This window comes from Zingiber officinale, chromosome 6B (assembly GCF_018446385.1).
Source record: "Zingiber officinale cultivar Zhangliang chromosome 6B, Zo_v1.1, whole genome shotgun sequence".
NCBI classification, from domain to species: Eukaryota; Viridiplantae; Streptophyta; class Magnoliopsida; order Zingiberales; family Zingiberaceae; genus Zingiber; species Zingiber officinale.
In genome coordinates this window covers 13656405-13675111 of record NC_055996.1, presented here as the reverse complement: position 1 = coordinate 13675111, position 18707 = coordinate 13656405, and the positions used below count along the sequence as shown (strand labels likewise).

The 18707-nt window shown below is 37.7% G+C and overlaps 3 protein-coding genes across 9 annotated transcripts; 1 reads left to right on the top strand and 2 right to left on the bottom strand.

Moving 5' to 3' along the window:
* The first annotated feature begins 2642 nt into the window (after positions 1-2642).
* On the top strand, positions 2643-3938 carry LOC121992036 (transcription factor MYB3-like). Its single transcript, XM_042546154.1, has 3 exons — positions 2643-2871; positions 2963-3092; positions 3386-3938. The coding sequence occupies exons 1-3, from the start codon at positions 2679-2681 to the stop codon at positions 3723-3725; spliced, it is 663 nt and encodes a 220-aa protein (XP_042402088.1). The 5' UTR covers positions 2643-2678; the 3' UTR covers positions 3726-3938.
* Positions 3939-4059: 121 nt separating this feature from the next.
* On the bottom strand, positions 4060-13974 carry LOC121992034 (cyclin-dependent kinase F-4-like). Of its 7 annotated transcripts, none has more exons than XM_042546150.1 (19): positions 13818-13974; positions 11135-11354; positions 10898-11056; positions 10557-10791; positions 10407-10485; positions 10240-10308; positions 10057-10146; positions 9843-9981; positions 8327-8429; positions 8197-8249; positions 8045-8111; positions 7309-7417; positions 6025-6090; positions 5836-5904; positions 5678-5741; positions 5471-5590; positions 4843-4874; positions 4672-4750; positions 4060-4583 (listed from the first exon to the last, which is right to left on the bottom strand). In XM_042546150.1, the coding sequence occupies exons 4-19, from the start codon at positions 10562-10564 to the stop codon at positions 4348-4350; spliced, it is 1383 nt and encodes a 460-aa protein (XP_042402084.1). In that variant the 5' UTR covers positions 10565-10791; positions 10898-11056; positions 11135-11354; positions 13818-13974; the 3' UTR covers positions 4060-4347. The 7 variants fall into 7 exon arrangements, with proteins under 7 accessions (XP_042402084.1, XP_042402085.1, XP_042402082.1 ...); XM_042546151.1 differs by having other exon boundaries at positions 10982-11056; XM_042546148.1 differs by having other exon boundaries at positions 10898-11041.
* A 243-nt stretch (positions 13975-14217) lies between these two features.
* Positions 14218-16819, bottom strand: LOC121992033 (wall-associated receptor kinase 5-like). Its single transcript, XM_042546146.1, has 3 exons — positions 15815-16819; positions 15559-15714; positions 14218-15478 (listed from the first exon to the last, which is right to left on the bottom strand). Exons 1-3 carry the CDS (start codon positions 16734-16736, stop codon positions 14313-14315), a joined length of 2244 nt encoding a protein of 747 aa, XP_042402080.1. The 5' UTR covers positions 16737-16819; the 3' UTR covers positions 14218-14312.
* Between the last annotated feature and the right edge of the window lie 1888 nt (positions 16820-18707).

Below are 18707 nucleotides of genomic sequence, written 5' to 3'. Positions count from 1 at the left end.
CAAATGGAGTAGAAGAAAAAGAAAGACTTTTAGAAAATGATAATGTAAGAAATTTGGCCAGTTTACAACTACTACAATCAGAAATATCAGAACTTTTAAAAAATTTTAATACTCCTGTAGAAGCTAAAAACTATAAACGAGATGCTGAAACATGACCTAAATGAGAGTGCCACAAATAAAAATCAGGAGATGAACGACTCAAATGAAAAGATGATAAATCCACACTCGAAGATACAACTTCTCATACTTTGAGTTGATCTAAAACATAGAGTCCTCCTTGCCCATGACTTATCCTAATCAGCCTCTAAGATTGTGGGTCTTGAACATAATAATTGAATGAAGAAAAAGAGACTAGGTATCCAAACTCACATAATTGACTAATAGAAATAAGATTTAAAGTAAGACTCAGAATATAATAAATATTAGTAAGAGATAAATAAGATGTAACAATTGAACCAACATCTATTAATTAATGACATAGACATACTATTAGCAATCACAATAGATATAGATAAACTGGGAGAAAAGAAATAAAAGATAATATATTAGATAACATGTGATGGGAGACACCATAGTTCAAAATCCACAAGGATGTAGATATATCTGAAATACTAGACGATGACAAACCTATATATATGAGAGAAAACTAATGTGACAGAAAGTTGTGAAGTAAAGAACTATTGAAACTGCTCTAACATATACGGATAAGATTTCCTTGAAACATCTGTATGATCAGTCATGATGACAAAACGAATAATGCTCAAAATAACCAAACCGTAAGGATGCACATATGTACGATTTGTAAAAACTGGTGTTAAGATGACTCGTAGTCGCACAAAGAATTCAAGGCAAAAAAGATGTCGGCGTAGAAATCGGTAGGATAGGACGTTGGTGCCAAAATCAACAGAAAAAGGATGTCGGTGCTGAAATCGACAACATAGGGGGTCGGCATCGAAATCGACAGAAAAGAGCATCGACGTCAAAATCGGCAGCACAGGGCGTCAATGCCAAAATTGGTAGAAAAAAAATGTCGGTGTCAAAACGACAGCATAGGGTGTCGGCGCCGAAATCGACAGTAGCAATAGGAGACGACAGAAAGCAATAACAGGGGCAATAGAAAAAATTAGGTCAGAGAAGGAGAACCGCTCTGATACCATATAGAAATTTAAAAAAAAAATCTAGTTATATTATTAAATCCAAAATTCATAGTAAAAATAATGAAGATAAGTCCTTATATAATTAAATTAAGAAATCAATTAAGAAATCTTAAACCCTAAATACAAAAGAAAAAAAAAACAAATTATCCTAAAAACTATAATCTAACAAGTTCAACCGTAGTCTTGAACCCGAGCGTCCTAAATCTCTAGTAGTATGAGAAAACTCTTTTATTTCCTTATCCAACCGAAAGTCTCAGAGGCCTTGTTGGAACAACAGATGAGCTAAGGCATGGATGATTCTTAAGAAGAAAGGTAGATGCTTCAGTATATATATCAAGGCACTGCTCAATTCTACACCAACAAGTCTTTTAGAACTTGAACTAGGACTTGTAGGGCTGGTAGGAGTGGCTTGGCTTTTATCAACCGCTCCGAGATCGGACTGTATCAATCGGTTTAGTAAACTATACCAAACGAGTTATACATTAAAAGATGATATTAGACGATTCACAAGTAGAGCTGCCAATCAGATTGAGTATTATACGATTTGTATGTACAAGTTAATTTTGCTAAAGTCATAAATTCGTACAAAATTAAAAGCTAATTAGGATTTATAATGATCGAAGGAGCTTAACATCATGCCCTAAGTTGATATGTAAAGCAACATAGTCCCGGGACTATGATGCCATTATAAAATATTTAAATTGTCACATATCCGTAATTTAATCCCGTAAAATTAACTAGCTTTGTCCTAGGTAAAACAACTAGCCGACATCAACTGTCTACGTCAAAAATAAAAATATGCCACTGTCCTTGTTATTTTCGTTTATTCTGGTCTCAAAAATAAAAATATGCCACTTTTATTAATCTAAATATAGACATAAAAAAATGTCCCTTCTGCTTTTTCATTTTGTTTTTATTCCACTATCTCTTAAGTCATTATTTTATTTTTATTTGACGTCACTCTTTGTTTTAATAAAAAAATATTTTCTAAAAAAAATAAAATACATAAATTTAAAAAAAAAAGACTAAAACTAACTTATTCCCCAACTAACTCTGCTTTGTGCGCTTCACCTAACTTATTCTTATACATGACGTTCTCAGTTCACGAGCAATACGTAAATCTGCATCCTCACTACTTTTTAATTTTAATTTTATTTTAATTTTAAAAAAAAACGAGGAAAAAACAATTGCCTGGATGCAAAAAAAAGCTGCAGAGGGCCACACTTTATTAGAAAAGCCAAACCACACACATGAATTAATTATTCTCGATCAGTAATCAAAGCGATTCGTCCAGCAAATCTCACCAACCTTTCTTCTTATTCTTCTCTCTTTTTCTTTGGGCAGTAGATAGAGACTACTGCAGGGTTTACCGCAGAGTACGTACTGGTATGAGAATAGTCTCCGTCATGCATGCATTGGGTGGCAAGGAATATATATGGCCCCATGCAACAGTACACTTGTCTCTGCTACGTTATATATGAGCAACTGCAAGACTGCTGCTGCCTGCGGGCAGAAGGTACAATGGTACATCCACATTTAATGAAGACGGGGAAGAGGAAGGAGGAGAGGGAGGGGAAGAGCAGGAGGAAGAAGAAAGGAGTGGTGAGCATGGTGGTGAACAGAGGAACGTGGACTGCGGAGGAGGATCGCAAGCTGGCGGAGTACGTCCAGTGCCATGGCGAAAAGAACTGGAGAACCCTTCCTGCCGAAGCCGGTACGCGATTAATTAATTAATTAACCTTAATTAATTTCCATTTTTGCTAATTAATCAAGTTTAACATCTTCTTCTTCTTCGTTATGTGTAGGGCTGAAGAGATGTGGCAAGAGCTGCCGGTTGAGGTGGTTGAACTATTTGAGGCCGGGCATCAAGAGAGGGAACATCACCGACGAGGAAGAGGATCTTATCATTCGACTTCATAACCTTCTCGGCAACAGGTCAGTCGGGCCCAAATTGTTTTTTTTTTTTAAATAGATATAAATTTTATTTTTGTCGATTTTATATTATTTTATTAAGGAAAAGTTTTAGCCGTACTGATCCAACGGAACTATGCCACGTGACTCGTTGTTGTCTTCAATAGCGACAACTACGCGTGATACGAAAAGATGGGAGCCGATACAAATGATTGATCTACGATTGGATTTTTATTTTTTACCGGATTCGTTCCTTTTCCACAAGTTTTATATATATATATATATATTAAAAAAATATTGATTAATTTTTTTTCTAGATGGTCGTTGATTGCTAGAAGATTGCCCGGACGAACGGACAACGAGATCAAGAACCACTGGAATACGCACTTGAGCAGAAGATCAATGTCTATTGATGACCTCAACCTGAAGATGAACAATCAAAAAGACTTGAGCCCGCGAGTCGACGCTCCTCCTGATCATCTCGATATGCAACACTTTGAGCTCGGTGGCGAGGAGCAGTTATTCGACGTAATGATGATGTCAAGCAATGAGATTAGTGGTCTTAATTATGATCTTAATTATGAGTTTGGTAGATGGATGGACGAAGACATTGACTTGGTCGGCTGGGGAACTAGTTACGCACAGGCAGCAGTGTGATAGGATGGCGAAGTAGGTTTGCGATACACCGGCCATATAAAACAGTCATTGTGGTTAATCATTGATGGTATATTTGTTGTTGTTGAACTTGAAGTAATATTGTGCACTGGGAGGATAGTAGAATAATTTTGGGGAACCATGCAGAGCAGTGTTTGACTTGTAATAAGCTACAAAACTGTAATCTCCGTTAGGAATGTAAATTGCTCTCCCTAATTTGTTTAGTTAGTTAATATTATCATAAGTCATTGAGCAATTGCTCTAGGAAGAAAGTTTTTATATTGAAAAGGTATCATTCAAATTCATAATTGTTTTTTTTTTTGTATTGCATTAAATATGTCATTTAAAATACCATTGACTTAGAAATTCAATAATAAAGATTGAATCTAATACAATTGGCCTAGCCAACCCGCATTCACCCTAAAACACTTTCTCAGCAAAATACCAGGCAAAACTAGCAAACGTTCACAGATTTCATTGTGTTAATTTCCAAGCAGATTAACCAGAAGCAACTCGAGCAAACGGGCAAGGAATATACAGATTAGCAGTCGAGATATATTTATTTTTACTGGAAGCTTGCAAGTCGTCGACCCTGAGGCCAGCATGCGCCAAGGGCGCAGGAATCTCAGCCCATGACTTTCCTCGAGTACCTTTTGGCCGAAGGAATCTCATGTGATCGAGCGAGAAAATCCGTTCGGCCGTGCCAACCACCGGCTTTCATTGGAGGTGGTGGCGGGGGCAGTCTTGTGCTCTTCAGCTGTGTGCCAGAGCTCACTGACATCCGTGCCAGTTTGTCCGCTGTTTCAGCACACATCTTCTCTCGCGAATCGGCCATCTTACGAGTGCTGTGGCCTGAGTATGCTGCATGAAGACAGATGGACGATCAAAGAATGCTAAAAAAAGAAGCAGAAAATCATAGTGAAATGGCAGGCACAGAAAGTATATTTGCCTGGAACGTTTCTTGCAGGTGGTTTATAGCGAGATTGCTTCAGGTTGTCCTTCACAGATTTCTCTCTTTTTTCGAGTTCCTAGTTGCAGTGAACAATAATAGCATATAAATGAGACGAAAAAAAAAGGTAGAATACAAAGAGGCCACCAAGAAAATCTGCAAGTAGCTCACCTGTTTATCCATTTCCAGTTTCCTCTGTGCACCTATAAAAAGCAAAGGAAGATAAAAATTTAGCTCTAGATGGAAGTTTATACTAGTCTTTTTTTCCCCACATTTTGTAGTCAGACTAATCATATTTTCATACAGCATAAATTTCAGTTGGTTTCTACCTATGAATATAACAGAAACTAAAAATGTTAGGATTGTTATCCAATTATCATTGTGATCTTCTTAGTTAAACTTGCAAATCAATTGCAAAGATTTTGATATCTCAATCAACAGTTTATGAGCTGTGCCTTTGTAACTTCAATAATAACTAATGGGTTCCTTTCCAACAGTAAGTCTGATGTTGAGTTTCAGAGATTTTCAGCTTCATTAATCAACACTGGAATAGATTTTCCATCTTAGTAACAAATTCAGGGCCATGTTTGATTGAATTCCTAAATTGCAGCTAGTGATATAGGTGATGAAGATCTACCAGATAGAGTGAGGTAATGATCAAGTCTACTGAGTTAACAAACTAAAAATCAGAAATTTAATGTGATTTCACAAGTTCAATTGTGCCATATTAATTTTCATCTTTTAAATCTGATGTTCCTATTTTATGCGATGCTCAATGTCAAACTACATAAGAAAATACCAGCTCTCAGAGGAGAATTCGCCTTTGTTAGCACAACATTATTAGCTGATCTTGTAACAGAAAGAGATCCAGCTGAATTTCTTCTACTACTATGCTGCTCCATAGCTCCCTTAATCCCAACTGGAACAAAATAGAGTTTGAGAAGTTTGAGAATGTTATGTGATACTGAAAGCATGGGAATAAGGATGCAAAATAATTAACACGAACCAGGAGGCGTGTGAGATAATCTTCCCTCCCTAGAATGAAGAGGTGGATGGATATGAAAGCAAGACTGCAACAATAATGATAGTATTAGCACCTGTTCACGTTCAAAAACCAGCATAAATTTATGTGCAAACACAATTCTAAAGGAAGGAGATGCTCACTTGAAAGAAGGGATGCTGAAGAGTTTCAGCGGCTTTTGGTCTCTGGCATGGATCCCAGGAACAAAGTGCCTACATGTAACATTAATAGCACATAAAACTTACTAATGGAACAAAATGATTCAGCTAATATGGCATAAAGAATATATTTGTCTCTTGTAAAAACATCCAGATAAAGTCAACAAAGCTTACTGAAATTAGATTGACTGCCTCTTCACTGGCTGATGGAATTAGTGACGATAGATGGACACCAGAACACTGCCGGAACAGGAAAAAAAAACCTTTTTAATAAAGTTTGTGCAAGAAACAAAGTTATGTTTCACATTGATGGTATATTATATTACACAACAATACATGAGATATAGCAACACCATGATGATATAAGCCTTTGTGACACTAGAAATTGGTAGATAGAAACTCTTGAAGAAAAAAGATTGCAGCAACCAGCACAACCTAAGAAATAAGTAATCCAATGAAATAGAAGCAAATAAGAACAGAGAGGCTTGTCCCTAAGAACTGATGACTTTCACGCTTGTAACATCTACAATGAATTTTAACATGCATTCAGACAACTAAAATCTTTGAGAACAAAAGAATTTGCATTTGTTTTTTTACCAACCTAAGAAACCATGACACCTCTTAAAATGTTATGATGGGCATTAAAAAAGAAACTAGTCTCAAGCAATCACATTTAGTAAAAAAAGTGTACCAGAAAGAGGAGGAATGGAATGGGGGAGAAATGAGCATTTGTCTACATGTCTGGATCAATGGAGTTGTTATGCGCAAATGCGCACGAGAAAGGAAAAAATGTGTAAAGTGAAACCAAATGACCAAATAATAAGCATGCAAAAGTCCTCAAAACCAAAATATCTAAGACAATTAAATTAACTAATAGAATAGCTACTCTCCATGAAAAGTTACCAAACAAGAAGAGTAACATCCAGAATACCTTCCTACATTTTTAATCCCAATCTTTCCATTAACATTCATTTACTTCGCTTCTCAAGTCACCAGTTATAAAGCAAAAAATTGCATGTGATAATCAACTCAATGCATCTCTCCTTCCCCTTCCCACTTCTAATTATTCATAGAGCTGGTTTGATGAGGTTTATATTCACTTGTTCAACATAACTTTAACAATTAATACTCACAGAGAATGAGCTGGGTGGCTACAAGTTTAGAAGAATGCTTAATGGTGGGCTCAACAAGGACATCAGGTCTCAAAATCCAAGAAAATAATTTCTGACTGATGCATGAAAAAAAAATCTTTTGGTTCTGGAAAAAAATGCAACAGTACACTCATTTCAGTAGAAAATGAATTACAGGACAGGATGACTGGTGCACTAGTAGATAATATCTCAGATAGAACATATTATCAGTAAATTGCCACTGTAGAATCCAGTTTGTATAACAAACAGCTGACTGACGCTATGCAAGTCACCAGCATTTGTGGATACAACTTTGCAAACAAATTACCACAGGAAACTGATATTTCATCACATCTGCAAGCTGCAACCCTTCAGCCCAAGATTTCTCATTTGGACTACCAATCACACTGCAGATCTTGTAGATCTCGTCCACTTCACTGTAAAACAGAAGGGGGAAAGAAATAATACACAAGAAAGAAATGAGTAGGAAAATTGAACACATTAAAAGAATAACCAAGTGGAGTTAACACTTCAATTATAGTTCTTCTGTATCCTAATCCTGGGGATTGCCTCGCTGGTCAAGCACTTTATGAAAACTAAAATGAAATTAAATTGGAATATAAATTCATTCTATAATAATAGTGTAGGCAAAACTTTGAATCTAGAAACAAAAGGCTAGTCATAGTTCACCCTGAGTTTTCTCAACATATATTAAAAGGTTTATCAAAAACCACAATTCTGAATGAGATTTAATGCTCAAAGAATATCCCAGTAGAAATAATCATAAAAGCAGAAAATTTTCCATGTGAGTAAAGCAACTTGATCAGTGAGTTGATTTTTTAGTCTAGCAAATTGTCTTTAAGGATGTAATTATTTTTGCATTTATTAATTTTTATGAAATCTGATCAGTGAACAGCACACAACTTTGCAGTTTATCATTTAAGTTTAGTTTATACAAAAATCCTTGTCAATTGTAAAACAAACTAAACAAGATAATAAACTAAATAGAAAGCCACAGTTTTAGCTTTTTCAAATGAATTACATAAGTGAATCATCATGATTACCTTGCACCGGGAAAAAGTGGCCTTAGAGTAAATAGTTCTGCCATGATAGCACCCATTGCCCACATATCTAAACCAAGAGAAATGCGACAAATATAACTAATCACATAAACATAGCTTTAGACTGACAAGTTTGTCATTGATTAATAACTTACCTACTGAGGCATCATACATGGATGACTGCAACAAGACTTCAGGTGCCCGGTACCTAGCACATTCATGGATAGGAAAGTCAGAATATGTAAAACTACTACAATTTAATGATAAAAGGGATAAGAAGTTTACCAGCGAGTAGAAACATATTCGGTGTAAGGTGGTTGTGAACAAACTTCTCGAGCAAGGCCAAAATCTGCTATCTTTATGATGTCCTTTGTGACCAATAAGTTCTCTGAATATTGCAGCAAACAATGTTTAAAATAAGAATTGCCTCAAAAATATATGCCTACATTAGGAATACTTTTAATCAACACAAATATTTGAAGAAATTGCAGAAACAACATGAATATCCATGATTTCATATTTTCATTCATGAATCAATTTCCAAACAAGTCAAGTTCAAGTTCCAGTGATTAGTGAAAACAACAAATTGGATAGCAGGCATTCACAGCTTTAAGTGATAGATAGATTGATGAAAAGGATGTGAACAGATAAAACAAAGCATGGTTTTATGTGTTCAATGTATGACAACTGAGAAAAGTATTTACACTGACCTTCAAAAAGTTTCAAAAGCATATCATTAATCAGACTTGGGGGTGAACTATTCAATACAAGCTGTCACAAGCTATATCAATGTGGCCACAGTTTTAACTCTGGAAATAAATTAGTATTGCTTGACTTTTACGAACATAAGAATGACCTATGATTTCTAATGGAATGACATAAAGTTTCCCTATCGCCTTCTCCTGTTTTTATATCTCAGAATAAAAAGATGAGCTAAATGGCTTTCATAAACCTAACAATATCGTAAATGGACTTTCAAGGGCATAACAGGATCAATATTCAGATCGAGAACTCTCATTCACAAAATTCCAACTTCTAAATTAAATTTCTTAAGAAACAATAACATTTAAGAATAAGTACCATGAAGGACACTAAAGAACAGCTTCACGAACCAAGTTGGAAATAAACCAACTGGGAAATATTTGGACAAAGATGACCAATGGTCTTTCTAGCAAACAAGTTCTTACTAGGGTTCCCAAGTAGTTACTAACAAGTTCCACAGCCTATAATCCCTCCATTGATTATGAAATTGTTTTAACCAAAAAAATTGTCTTTTCCCAACAAGAATTTCTTGTTATGCCTCTGGAAGCTAACATCTAACTATTATATACTGTGGCCTTGAAGAATTTTTTCTAACAAAGCTTTTAATAATTACTTCTGGTACTCAGACTCTTCACCTTCCCTTGTACCTGTGCAACACTTCCATGCCACACTTGACCGTTTACTAAAAAAAAACTCTCTTTTTTTCTCACTAGCTTGTTATATGCTTTGCTGAGTTGATATGTCATTTCATTATAAAGTTTTCCTGACTAAACTTCAGTTATCACCGCTAGTAACATAGGTTATCAACATATCTATTTTGACCACAAACATGACTAGTAGTTGTAGCTTCTGATCATGCAGTACGTCCGATTTAAGTATAAATCTTGATCTTAAGAGAGAACAATGTTAAATATCAAGTTTTTTCTGACTACTACAACCATGTATCATTTTAGTTAATTCACTAATCAAACCAAATGTGTCCAGTAATTTTCAAGATGTATACACCACTTAGCAATTATATAATCACAATAGGCAATACCAGGCTTAAGGTCTCGGTGAAAATAGCCACGATGATGCATGTAAGAAAGGGCTTGAAATATCTGAAAAGACCAATTACGAATTTCTGCCTCCGAGAAACCCTTGCCTCTGTCTTTCATAATTTGGAAAAGGTTGAATTCCTATACAGATTGCAAGTTCTTAAATATCTGAGACTATTATAGAAATAAACTGTAAGAAAATATGAATTGTTATACCATGTATTCAAACACGAAGTACAAAATATCATTCTCTCTTATAACCTCCTTAAGCTTGACAATATTTGGATGGTTCATGCGCCGCAAAGACTGAAAAAAAAAAAATGTTATAACCTTCTTTAGTATACCAAATATAAAAAAGAAGATAAATGAGTTACAAAATGCAGAAAAAATGTGGTTTACTTTAACTTCTCGAAGATTCATACACTCATCCCATGAGTAATATTTCCTCTTCATTTTCTTAATTGCAACCTACAAAACCACCTTACTAACATGAAAAAGATGACAAAAAAATACTACGGCTATAGCATTTGATAGATATAGATAAACAGTAAAGAGAAATAACATACAATTTGTCCAGTCAGTTTATTAAGTGCACGCCAAACACTTCCAAAAGTTCCATCTCCAACTTCTTTAATTAGTTTGTACCTATAACAATTAATTGATCATCATGTCTCAACATTGCATGTCAAAACAGCACTAAATGCTATTCGACTGACCTTTCCATTGTTGTTGGAGCTGAATTTCCGTAGAATCTCCAACAACACGATAGAACCAAAACAAAACTAATGCTTCAACAAAAGAACTCTTTTATGTATGCTATCAAACTTTGACAAGCTTCAGGAAAGATCCACTATGATTTGAAATGTGATAGATGCTAGATCATCTTGATGGCCATACACAGAAGTATTACGTTTCAGCAATCAGTTAACTAATTTCTTGAATGCCTTGAACCTTAAACAAAGTTGCAATCAACTATTAATAAATCATTTTGGCTGTATGAAAAGCATGTGGAATGCTTAAGTAAGGATGGAAGGAAACTGAAAGTATCTAATTCAACCTTATTAAATCATAATAAAGATAAAACTTGAAGTTGATGGTGCAAGAAAGGACAAAAGCAATATATACTGAATATTCCTTCAACCTCAAGAGCAGAAGAGCCTGAATTTATGATGATGTGCAGGTGGACACGGCTAACGAAGACCTGTATCAGAGCAAACTGAAACTGAGAACTCATAAAGTACAGCATAAACAAGTTGATTTTTTCCTTGTAAAAGATTGTTGATGAAACACTAACAATAGAAGAAAGCTGCATATGGTCTGGTCCTTGTGGTGATGGAACAGTAGCTTGCCTCAAGTATAGTTGACAAAAGAGACAAGGAGGAAATTTCCAAGAGCAATGAACCGCCAACAAAGAGTTTCCTGGAATAAGAAGACTTGGAAAAGAGAGAAAGGCCTCCAAGAATGATCTTGCTCCATGTATGAACTGCAAATTTGAAACCCACGGGAGCATAAATCTGCAAAATCTAAAAAAAATTGATACAATTTCTCAAGCAATTGTTAGTAACTGCACAAGTTAATAGAATCACAAAATACACCCATGCCTTCCTAACTATATTTTGTCGAGATAAACAAGACAATAGGATGGTTATTGTATGAACTCATCAGTTTATGGATATGATCTCTCCAAATTTGCAAGTTTTATCAGCTAGATCAATTTACATATATCAAATAACCTATATAGGTGTTGCTGAAGATACATAAGCTCCATTTAGAGACCAAAAATCAAGTCATAAAAAACAGTCACAAAGTTAAACTAGGCCAACATTGTTTTTATTGAATCATTGAGTTTTTGACCAACTGAAATGGCTGGTATTACCAGATTACATTAATAACACACAATATATTGCTCCATGTCTTGTTCAGACAGAGATCTTCATGACCTTGTATGAAACCTTCACAGTCCATTAGATTAGTTCTGTTTCAAATATTGAAGTGCTTAAATGCCATCATGAATTACGAATTGATGTGGAGTGAAAAATATAAGGTACATATTGTTTTACAGCAAGATAGAGTCCATGAAAATGACAACCATGATGTGGAATGCCAAAGAACCTTGTTTGCAAGGATATCCAAGCAGGACAATGCATATAAATCCAATTATAATTTTCTCTCATGTAATAAGATGGCAGGGACAAAATTGTACAGTTCTCATCTAAAGAGACGATTACATTCAAATACAATGATTTAAACAACAACTAGTAGTTATCATTCAATGAGATACTAGACCTATATCTTTAAGTTAACATGTATAATTATTAACACTAACACTCTTTTGCAAGTTGGAACATAAACATTGATCAACTACTAGTTTGCCACACAATTGAAACAGCCTGACAGACAAAAAATAAGAATGATTTAGCACTTGACATGGATAACAAAAAAAACATCAAAGTAGCAAATAGTCTTTGACAATCCAATGCTCTGGACTAAAGTTGACGAGTTCATCTGATCTTCAAAGGGTAAAAGCTTCTCGGTATAATATTCATCCTCAAACTTAAAATGCACAGAAACCACCGCCAATCCTAAAGTCAATGTGAACCCTAAACCTATGGAGAGAAACCACTAAAGCAATTACCAAAGTGGAGAATGATGGCACCAAATATGCAAGAAATGACAAAGACAAAAAGAACGAGATCAAAGATAAGATAAAAAAAAAGGAGGAGCAACATTACAAGGTCTGATAATAACTTCAATGTTAGAGTTATACTTCACTACAGCACTTATCACCTTTAATGTCCCCTATTGTACTACTATTGCATGGATCATTATGGCATGTAGAAGGTGGGCTCTAACCTATTACAAGTTTATCAACAACAACCTCATCACCACTAACGTTGTTACATTCATTGTTGTTGATAGTGAGGTTGAAGAAATTGCAAGTGCGAAATGGTGAGCAACAACTTTGGTTAAGATTGAGGAGGTGGTGCTCATGATGTTGCAATGTTGCATGAGTGTACTGATGATAGAACAAGTGGTAAGGAACTAAGGAAGTGAACCAATGCCAAAATTGAAATGTCACCCAGGAACTTAGAACAAAGTTGAAGAAGTTAATTACCTCACCCAGAGGAAAATTGAAAACAAAGAATATGAATTAGATTTTTATTAATTCAGACATGATAGATCACATGGCATTTGCCTTCTTTTATAGCCTGACTCAACAACAAACATGAAAATACTAAATAAGGTAATTGGTATTATGATTATTTCCTATTTAATACCAAAATAGAAAAATGTTAATTTGACCTAATGGGTTAGAACAATGTTTCTGGCATCAAAAATGAAATTCAAGTTATTTTTTGCAAGCATGTCCAAGGAATTTCATAACTATTACTGTGTAGCGATTCCGTCCTAATCAAAAGGGAACTAATGGGGGAAAATGCAGGACTCTTTTAACGAATTAGAGAATTAGTTGCAATTGCATCGCCAGAACATATCTATCTACATAAAAGATATAATCCAACAGGAAACCACCTAGAAAACTCAGCAATCCGTTGGTAACCAAAGGGCTAAGCAATTGTGCACCCCTGGAAAACCCCAGGTCGAAATAAGCAAATTCATAAGCAAAATCGAAAATTTCTTAACATAACAGCAGCAATGACAGATCTATACTCAGAAATTACATAGAATCAAGCCTAAGGGCATCATACAACCATGAAAAATCGAGCATTAAACGGAGAAACGATAATGAGAGGCCACACTAAGATCTCAGCGCGAAAGCAGATCTATCGGGGCTAACGCCTAGCTCCGTATTCCAAAGTGCTACCGAGGCGTTCGCGTCCATCGAGGGATGCAATCGCAGGAGCAAACAGAAAACGAAGAAACAACAGCTGGATCGTGATCCAGCACGAATTGCTGGCAATTGAAAGAGGAAATCGAAGGAGAAGATGAAGGAACGAAAAGGAAAAGGTCGACGATACCTCTTGGCGGTAGGGCATAACCAACCTTCCCTTCGCCGCCTTCCAACCGCGGGCAGAAGGCCGTCGCTCCCCACCGAGGCAACCTCCTTAAATCTATTTATGCGCACAAGCTGCGGACTGATTAACCTAATTATTAGAAAAACAGAGGGCACACATTCCAAGCCGTCCAGGAAAATTTCCATTTAGCCGCTGAAGTTTGCATTTTTTTCTAAAACCATCCAAATCCGGAATTTTCAAACTCCAGTTATTTCACCTCTAAATACTAAATTACGAGATGGAAAGAACGATATCAAATGGAACTAGATTGATTCCAATATCTTTTTCGATGACAAAAGTTAGCGTCCAATTTTGATGGAAAGATAATGACCCGTAACCACCCATGGTCCATTTAGAAATCACAGACACTATCAATCAATATTAGAATTAGAAAATATAAGATTATACATTTAACAGTTAAATAGTATTTGCAGATAGCAATTTAGTTCTGCAATGTCTTTACGGCAGCAGACGATCTTCCTCGTTAAACATCGACTCGTCCACAGCAGCCAACCGCCGCGGACTCATGCTAATTCGCCGGTCACGCCACTCCTCGCTCTGCATCGCGAGCCGCCTCAACGCGCTGAGCTCGACTGCTACCTCTGTCATCGTCGGTCTGTCTTCCCCATTCAAGTTCAGGCATCTCCTGGCCAACTGCGCCACCGCCAGCACAGGCAACGCCGTCCTGGCCTCCCACACTAGCTGCCGATCCAGAAACTCCGAGACCCCCGCGCGGCCGCCCTTCTCCGCCATGTACTCCATGAAATGCGACGCCAGATTCCTCTCCGTCCCCATTCTGCAAAACAACACTGGTTTTTCAGACGTCAGCAGCTCCAGTAGAACCACTCCGAAGCTGTAGACGTCGCTCTTCTCCGTCAATTGGCATGTCTGGAAGTATTCCGGATCCAAGTACCCGATCGTCCCTTGAACTAGCGTCGTCACATGAGTCTGGTTCATCGGGATCAGCCTCGAAGCTCCGAAATCCGACACCTTCGCCGTGCAATTCTCGTCCAAGAGTATGTTGGCCGACTTCACGTCTCTGTGGACGATCGGAACGGAGGCGGCCTTGCAGTGTAAGAACGCGAGGGCTCCTGCCGTTTCCGTCGCGATTCTTAACCGAGTTTCCCATGATAGCCGGCCGGAAGTAGGCATTCTCTGTTCATGAAGATGCTGCGAGAGCGTGCCGTTGGATATGAACTCGTAGACTAACAGCGGTACATCCGTCTCCAAGCAGCAGCCCAGGAGCTTGACCACGTTCCTGTGGGTGATTTTGGAGAGGATCACCACCTCGTTGATGAACTGCTCGATTTGGGTCTCGTCCACGAACTTGGATTTCTTGATGGCCACCACCTCGCCATCCGGCAGCACCGTTCCTCTGTAGACAGTCCCATATCCGCCGCGACCGACGACGTTTTTCTCGTTGAAATTATCGGTCGCTCGCTCAAGTTCCTCGATGGTGAAGATGCGAGCGAAGAATTGGTTTTCAGAGACGTACTGTCGCAGCAGCAAGCCACCATTTTGGAGAAAATGCTTCAGCTTTAATTTACTCTGCTTCCTTTTCTTCAGTTCACAGAAAATCCAGAAGCCTGTTGTTAGTAATATGACCAGAAGAGCCAACGAAGTTCCTGAAACAGAGAAAGATGATTAGATCTTTAAGCAGAATTTATCTGAAGAATAGTAATTCAGAATTTGTATTGACGACCACCTAAACCAATCTCAATATAAGTGTCTCTTTTGCAACCAACGCCGTCTTTTTTACCATCTCCTTTGGTCCCTAGTGGACAAGTACAATTGTAGTCCCCGGGTATGTTAACGCATTTCCCCGAGCAATTGTGCGAATGATCCTTGCATTCGTCGATATCTGCAAATTTCAAATCCATCACAAGACGATTCGACGTGAACAGAAGCGATCACACTGGAGCATGACCTTCGAATGGATTTTAGGCTATTGTTGGAATTACCTTGGCAACCTTCTTGTAGATAAGGGTTGCCTTCGTAGCCGGCTTGGCATTTGCACCGATAACCCAATCCGTCCGACGAGTTGTAGCAGGAGGCGTTCGGGCCGCAAATATGCGAGGATGTCACATCCTCGCAAGACTTGTTTCCTATGGACCAATCCAGGACGATCGGCCTTCTCGTATTTAGGACTGGGATGAATGAGTCGTTCCCGTCCATCAAGAACGCCTCGTTGCACCCCCCTGACACCATTGTTATATTTTCCATAGATTCTGTCAATTTTCGGATGCTGGACAGTTCCACGGTGGCGTACTGAAGCCGCGGAGGAATAGCGTCCCGGCAGCACCCGACGCCGGAGCAGTGGCTCTGGCCATGTTGCTCATCGGCGTAGCTGACACAGAAGGCGACGCACCCGCTGACGATGTTGCCACTGAACGAATCCCTGACCGTAGCCATCGCATCGCAGCCAAGCACCGTGAACTTGTTCCTGGTATGGAAGGTGTAGGGGGTGCCCCGAAGGTCGAGCAGGTTGCCTTTCGGGGATCTATCTGATATGCGACTGCAGCCAAACTTTATGGCGTGGTCGACGAGCACGCTCAGATAGCCCTCTTCCAATGAGATCTCCATGACGTCGATGAAGGAGCCCCCGATCAGGACTTTGAGACTGTTGTTGCAGCTTTGGTTGCAGCAGAGTTGGAGGCCTGGAAGGGACTTGGAAAGGCTTGGGTTTTCGTTACTGATTTCAAAAGGGTAGGGGGCATTTGAGCAGTTCGAACCCCCAAATAGTGCACTATAACCTATGTGTGTGGAGGAAGAAGAGGGTAACAGCCATTGGAAGAGGAACAAGGATAACAGAACCATCTCATAGTGGACAAGAAGCCAGCTCCTTCCCCGGACGATAAACTCTGCGCTACTTTGTTGAGTCATTTATGCTCGTCAATCTGCACTTCGATGTGGAATTCTATAGCTAGCGCATTCTTCGAATAATCACAAGAACCAAATTGTGTTGCGTTGGAGCTCTCTGATCAACTGTGTTGACCTCGACGACTTCAGGAAACAAGTGGTGCTCGTCGATTTGCTGTTACTTGTGGAATTCCAGGCGCAGTCTCAGTCAAAAGGTCTACTTTCTGTCGGGGTCGACTCATCACTGTCTTGACTGACGGAGGAAATGTTCAGCAAGTGGTCATCGCAACGGCAACCATACTCTTGGCTCGGAACCAGTAAAATTGCTGCCTATAAAATTTCAATTTATGAAACTGAGTAGTAGTTCAGAACATTTTAAGCTCGAGATTAGAAGTAAATTCTTGATCTGGCATATCGTGGCGGGGCCAAGACTTCGACAACACACGGAAAAGGTGCGTAATGGATGTATTCATGGTGAGGAAGGCCCCTTGACAGTCTCGTGGGTAGTCAATTTGCAGGGGATTCAAGTTGACGATGACACGTTACTGAGGTCGTGCTTTACCTCGCCACCTCGCTGGAAAGCTGTGGTCAAGGTAAGACCTCACTGTAAGGCCGTAGTTAAAGTGAGACCTTGCCGCTAAGAAAGGAGAGGGAAGGGGAGATGATCGAGTATACTAACAAGATGCATGTCAATGTCGAAGATCGGAGAGAAGAGGGGAGGAGAGGAGCATGTCAAAGATCAGAGAGGTGATCGATCATAGAAGAAGATTTTAGGACAATAGGAAGAAAAAATTGAAAATGAAAATTATTAGAAAGTCAATTAGTGATGAAAACTTAATTTAGTGGCTAAATAGTGACTAAAACTTATTCCATTGCCAAAATAGTAATGGAATTGAATTTTGGTAGCTAATTAAATAGATTAAATAAGTATAGAGATGGAATTGATAATGAAATTTAATTTTTATCTCTAAATTAGATATCATAATTTATTTCATCGCTGATTAGTGACATGAATTATACGATGAGTTGTAATAAATGATATAATTAAATTGATCAAATTTTCAAACAATTGTCAATAAAATTGATCATCTTCGTATAACAAATCAAACATTAAATACATAGAGGATCTAAATATTTGACATACTTAACTAGCAAATAAAAATATAAATATATGAAAAATTAACACTATATATTTTTCCAATACTTAAATTCATAATCTAAAGAGATAAAACAATAAAATTTTACCTCAATCAAAAAGTGTTTATTATGGAGCGTCGGTGAAGCGACGACGATAGCACTGTCAACAAATGATAATGGTGTTGGCGATAGCAACATGGACAACAACGATATCAATATACAATGGAGGATTTAAGGGTAAAATTAGGAATAAGAAAAAAATAATAAAAGGATTATGAGAGGAAGAACACTACAAGAGAGAAAAAAGGAAAGAAAATTGAGAGGAAAAAAGAAAACACAAGAGGAGAGAGAGGGAAAAAAATATCGTGAGATAAAAAAAAAGGTTTGCGTAGAGAGAAAAAATAATGCTCGATTCTTATTTTAATTGAATATTTTATGAAACATTCTAAAATTTTTAGACTTTATAATTAAATACTTTTTTAAAAAAATTTCATATTATTTTTTCCCTCAAATTTTAGGGGGCGGCCGCATCCCTATGCCCCATATAGCTAGGCCCCTGCCCCTTGATAGGCACTTAGTGCAGCAATCCTGAAAGTTAAGGAGATAATGAGATCTTGCTAATAGAGAAGTTACTGAATTACAAATTGAGATGAAGTTTTGGTGAAAGAAAAATAGACCTCTAATGTGGAATTCCACTTTGAAGGTCAAGACATACAGAAGTAGAAGACGAGTGGGCACATTATGATACCACTCCAGATATTTCGATGGAAGTTTTTGGAGTTTGGCTGAGATCGTCCTGAACCACGAATCACAACCTCCGTTATGCTCAATGCTAAACGGCACACCCAAACATGTCTT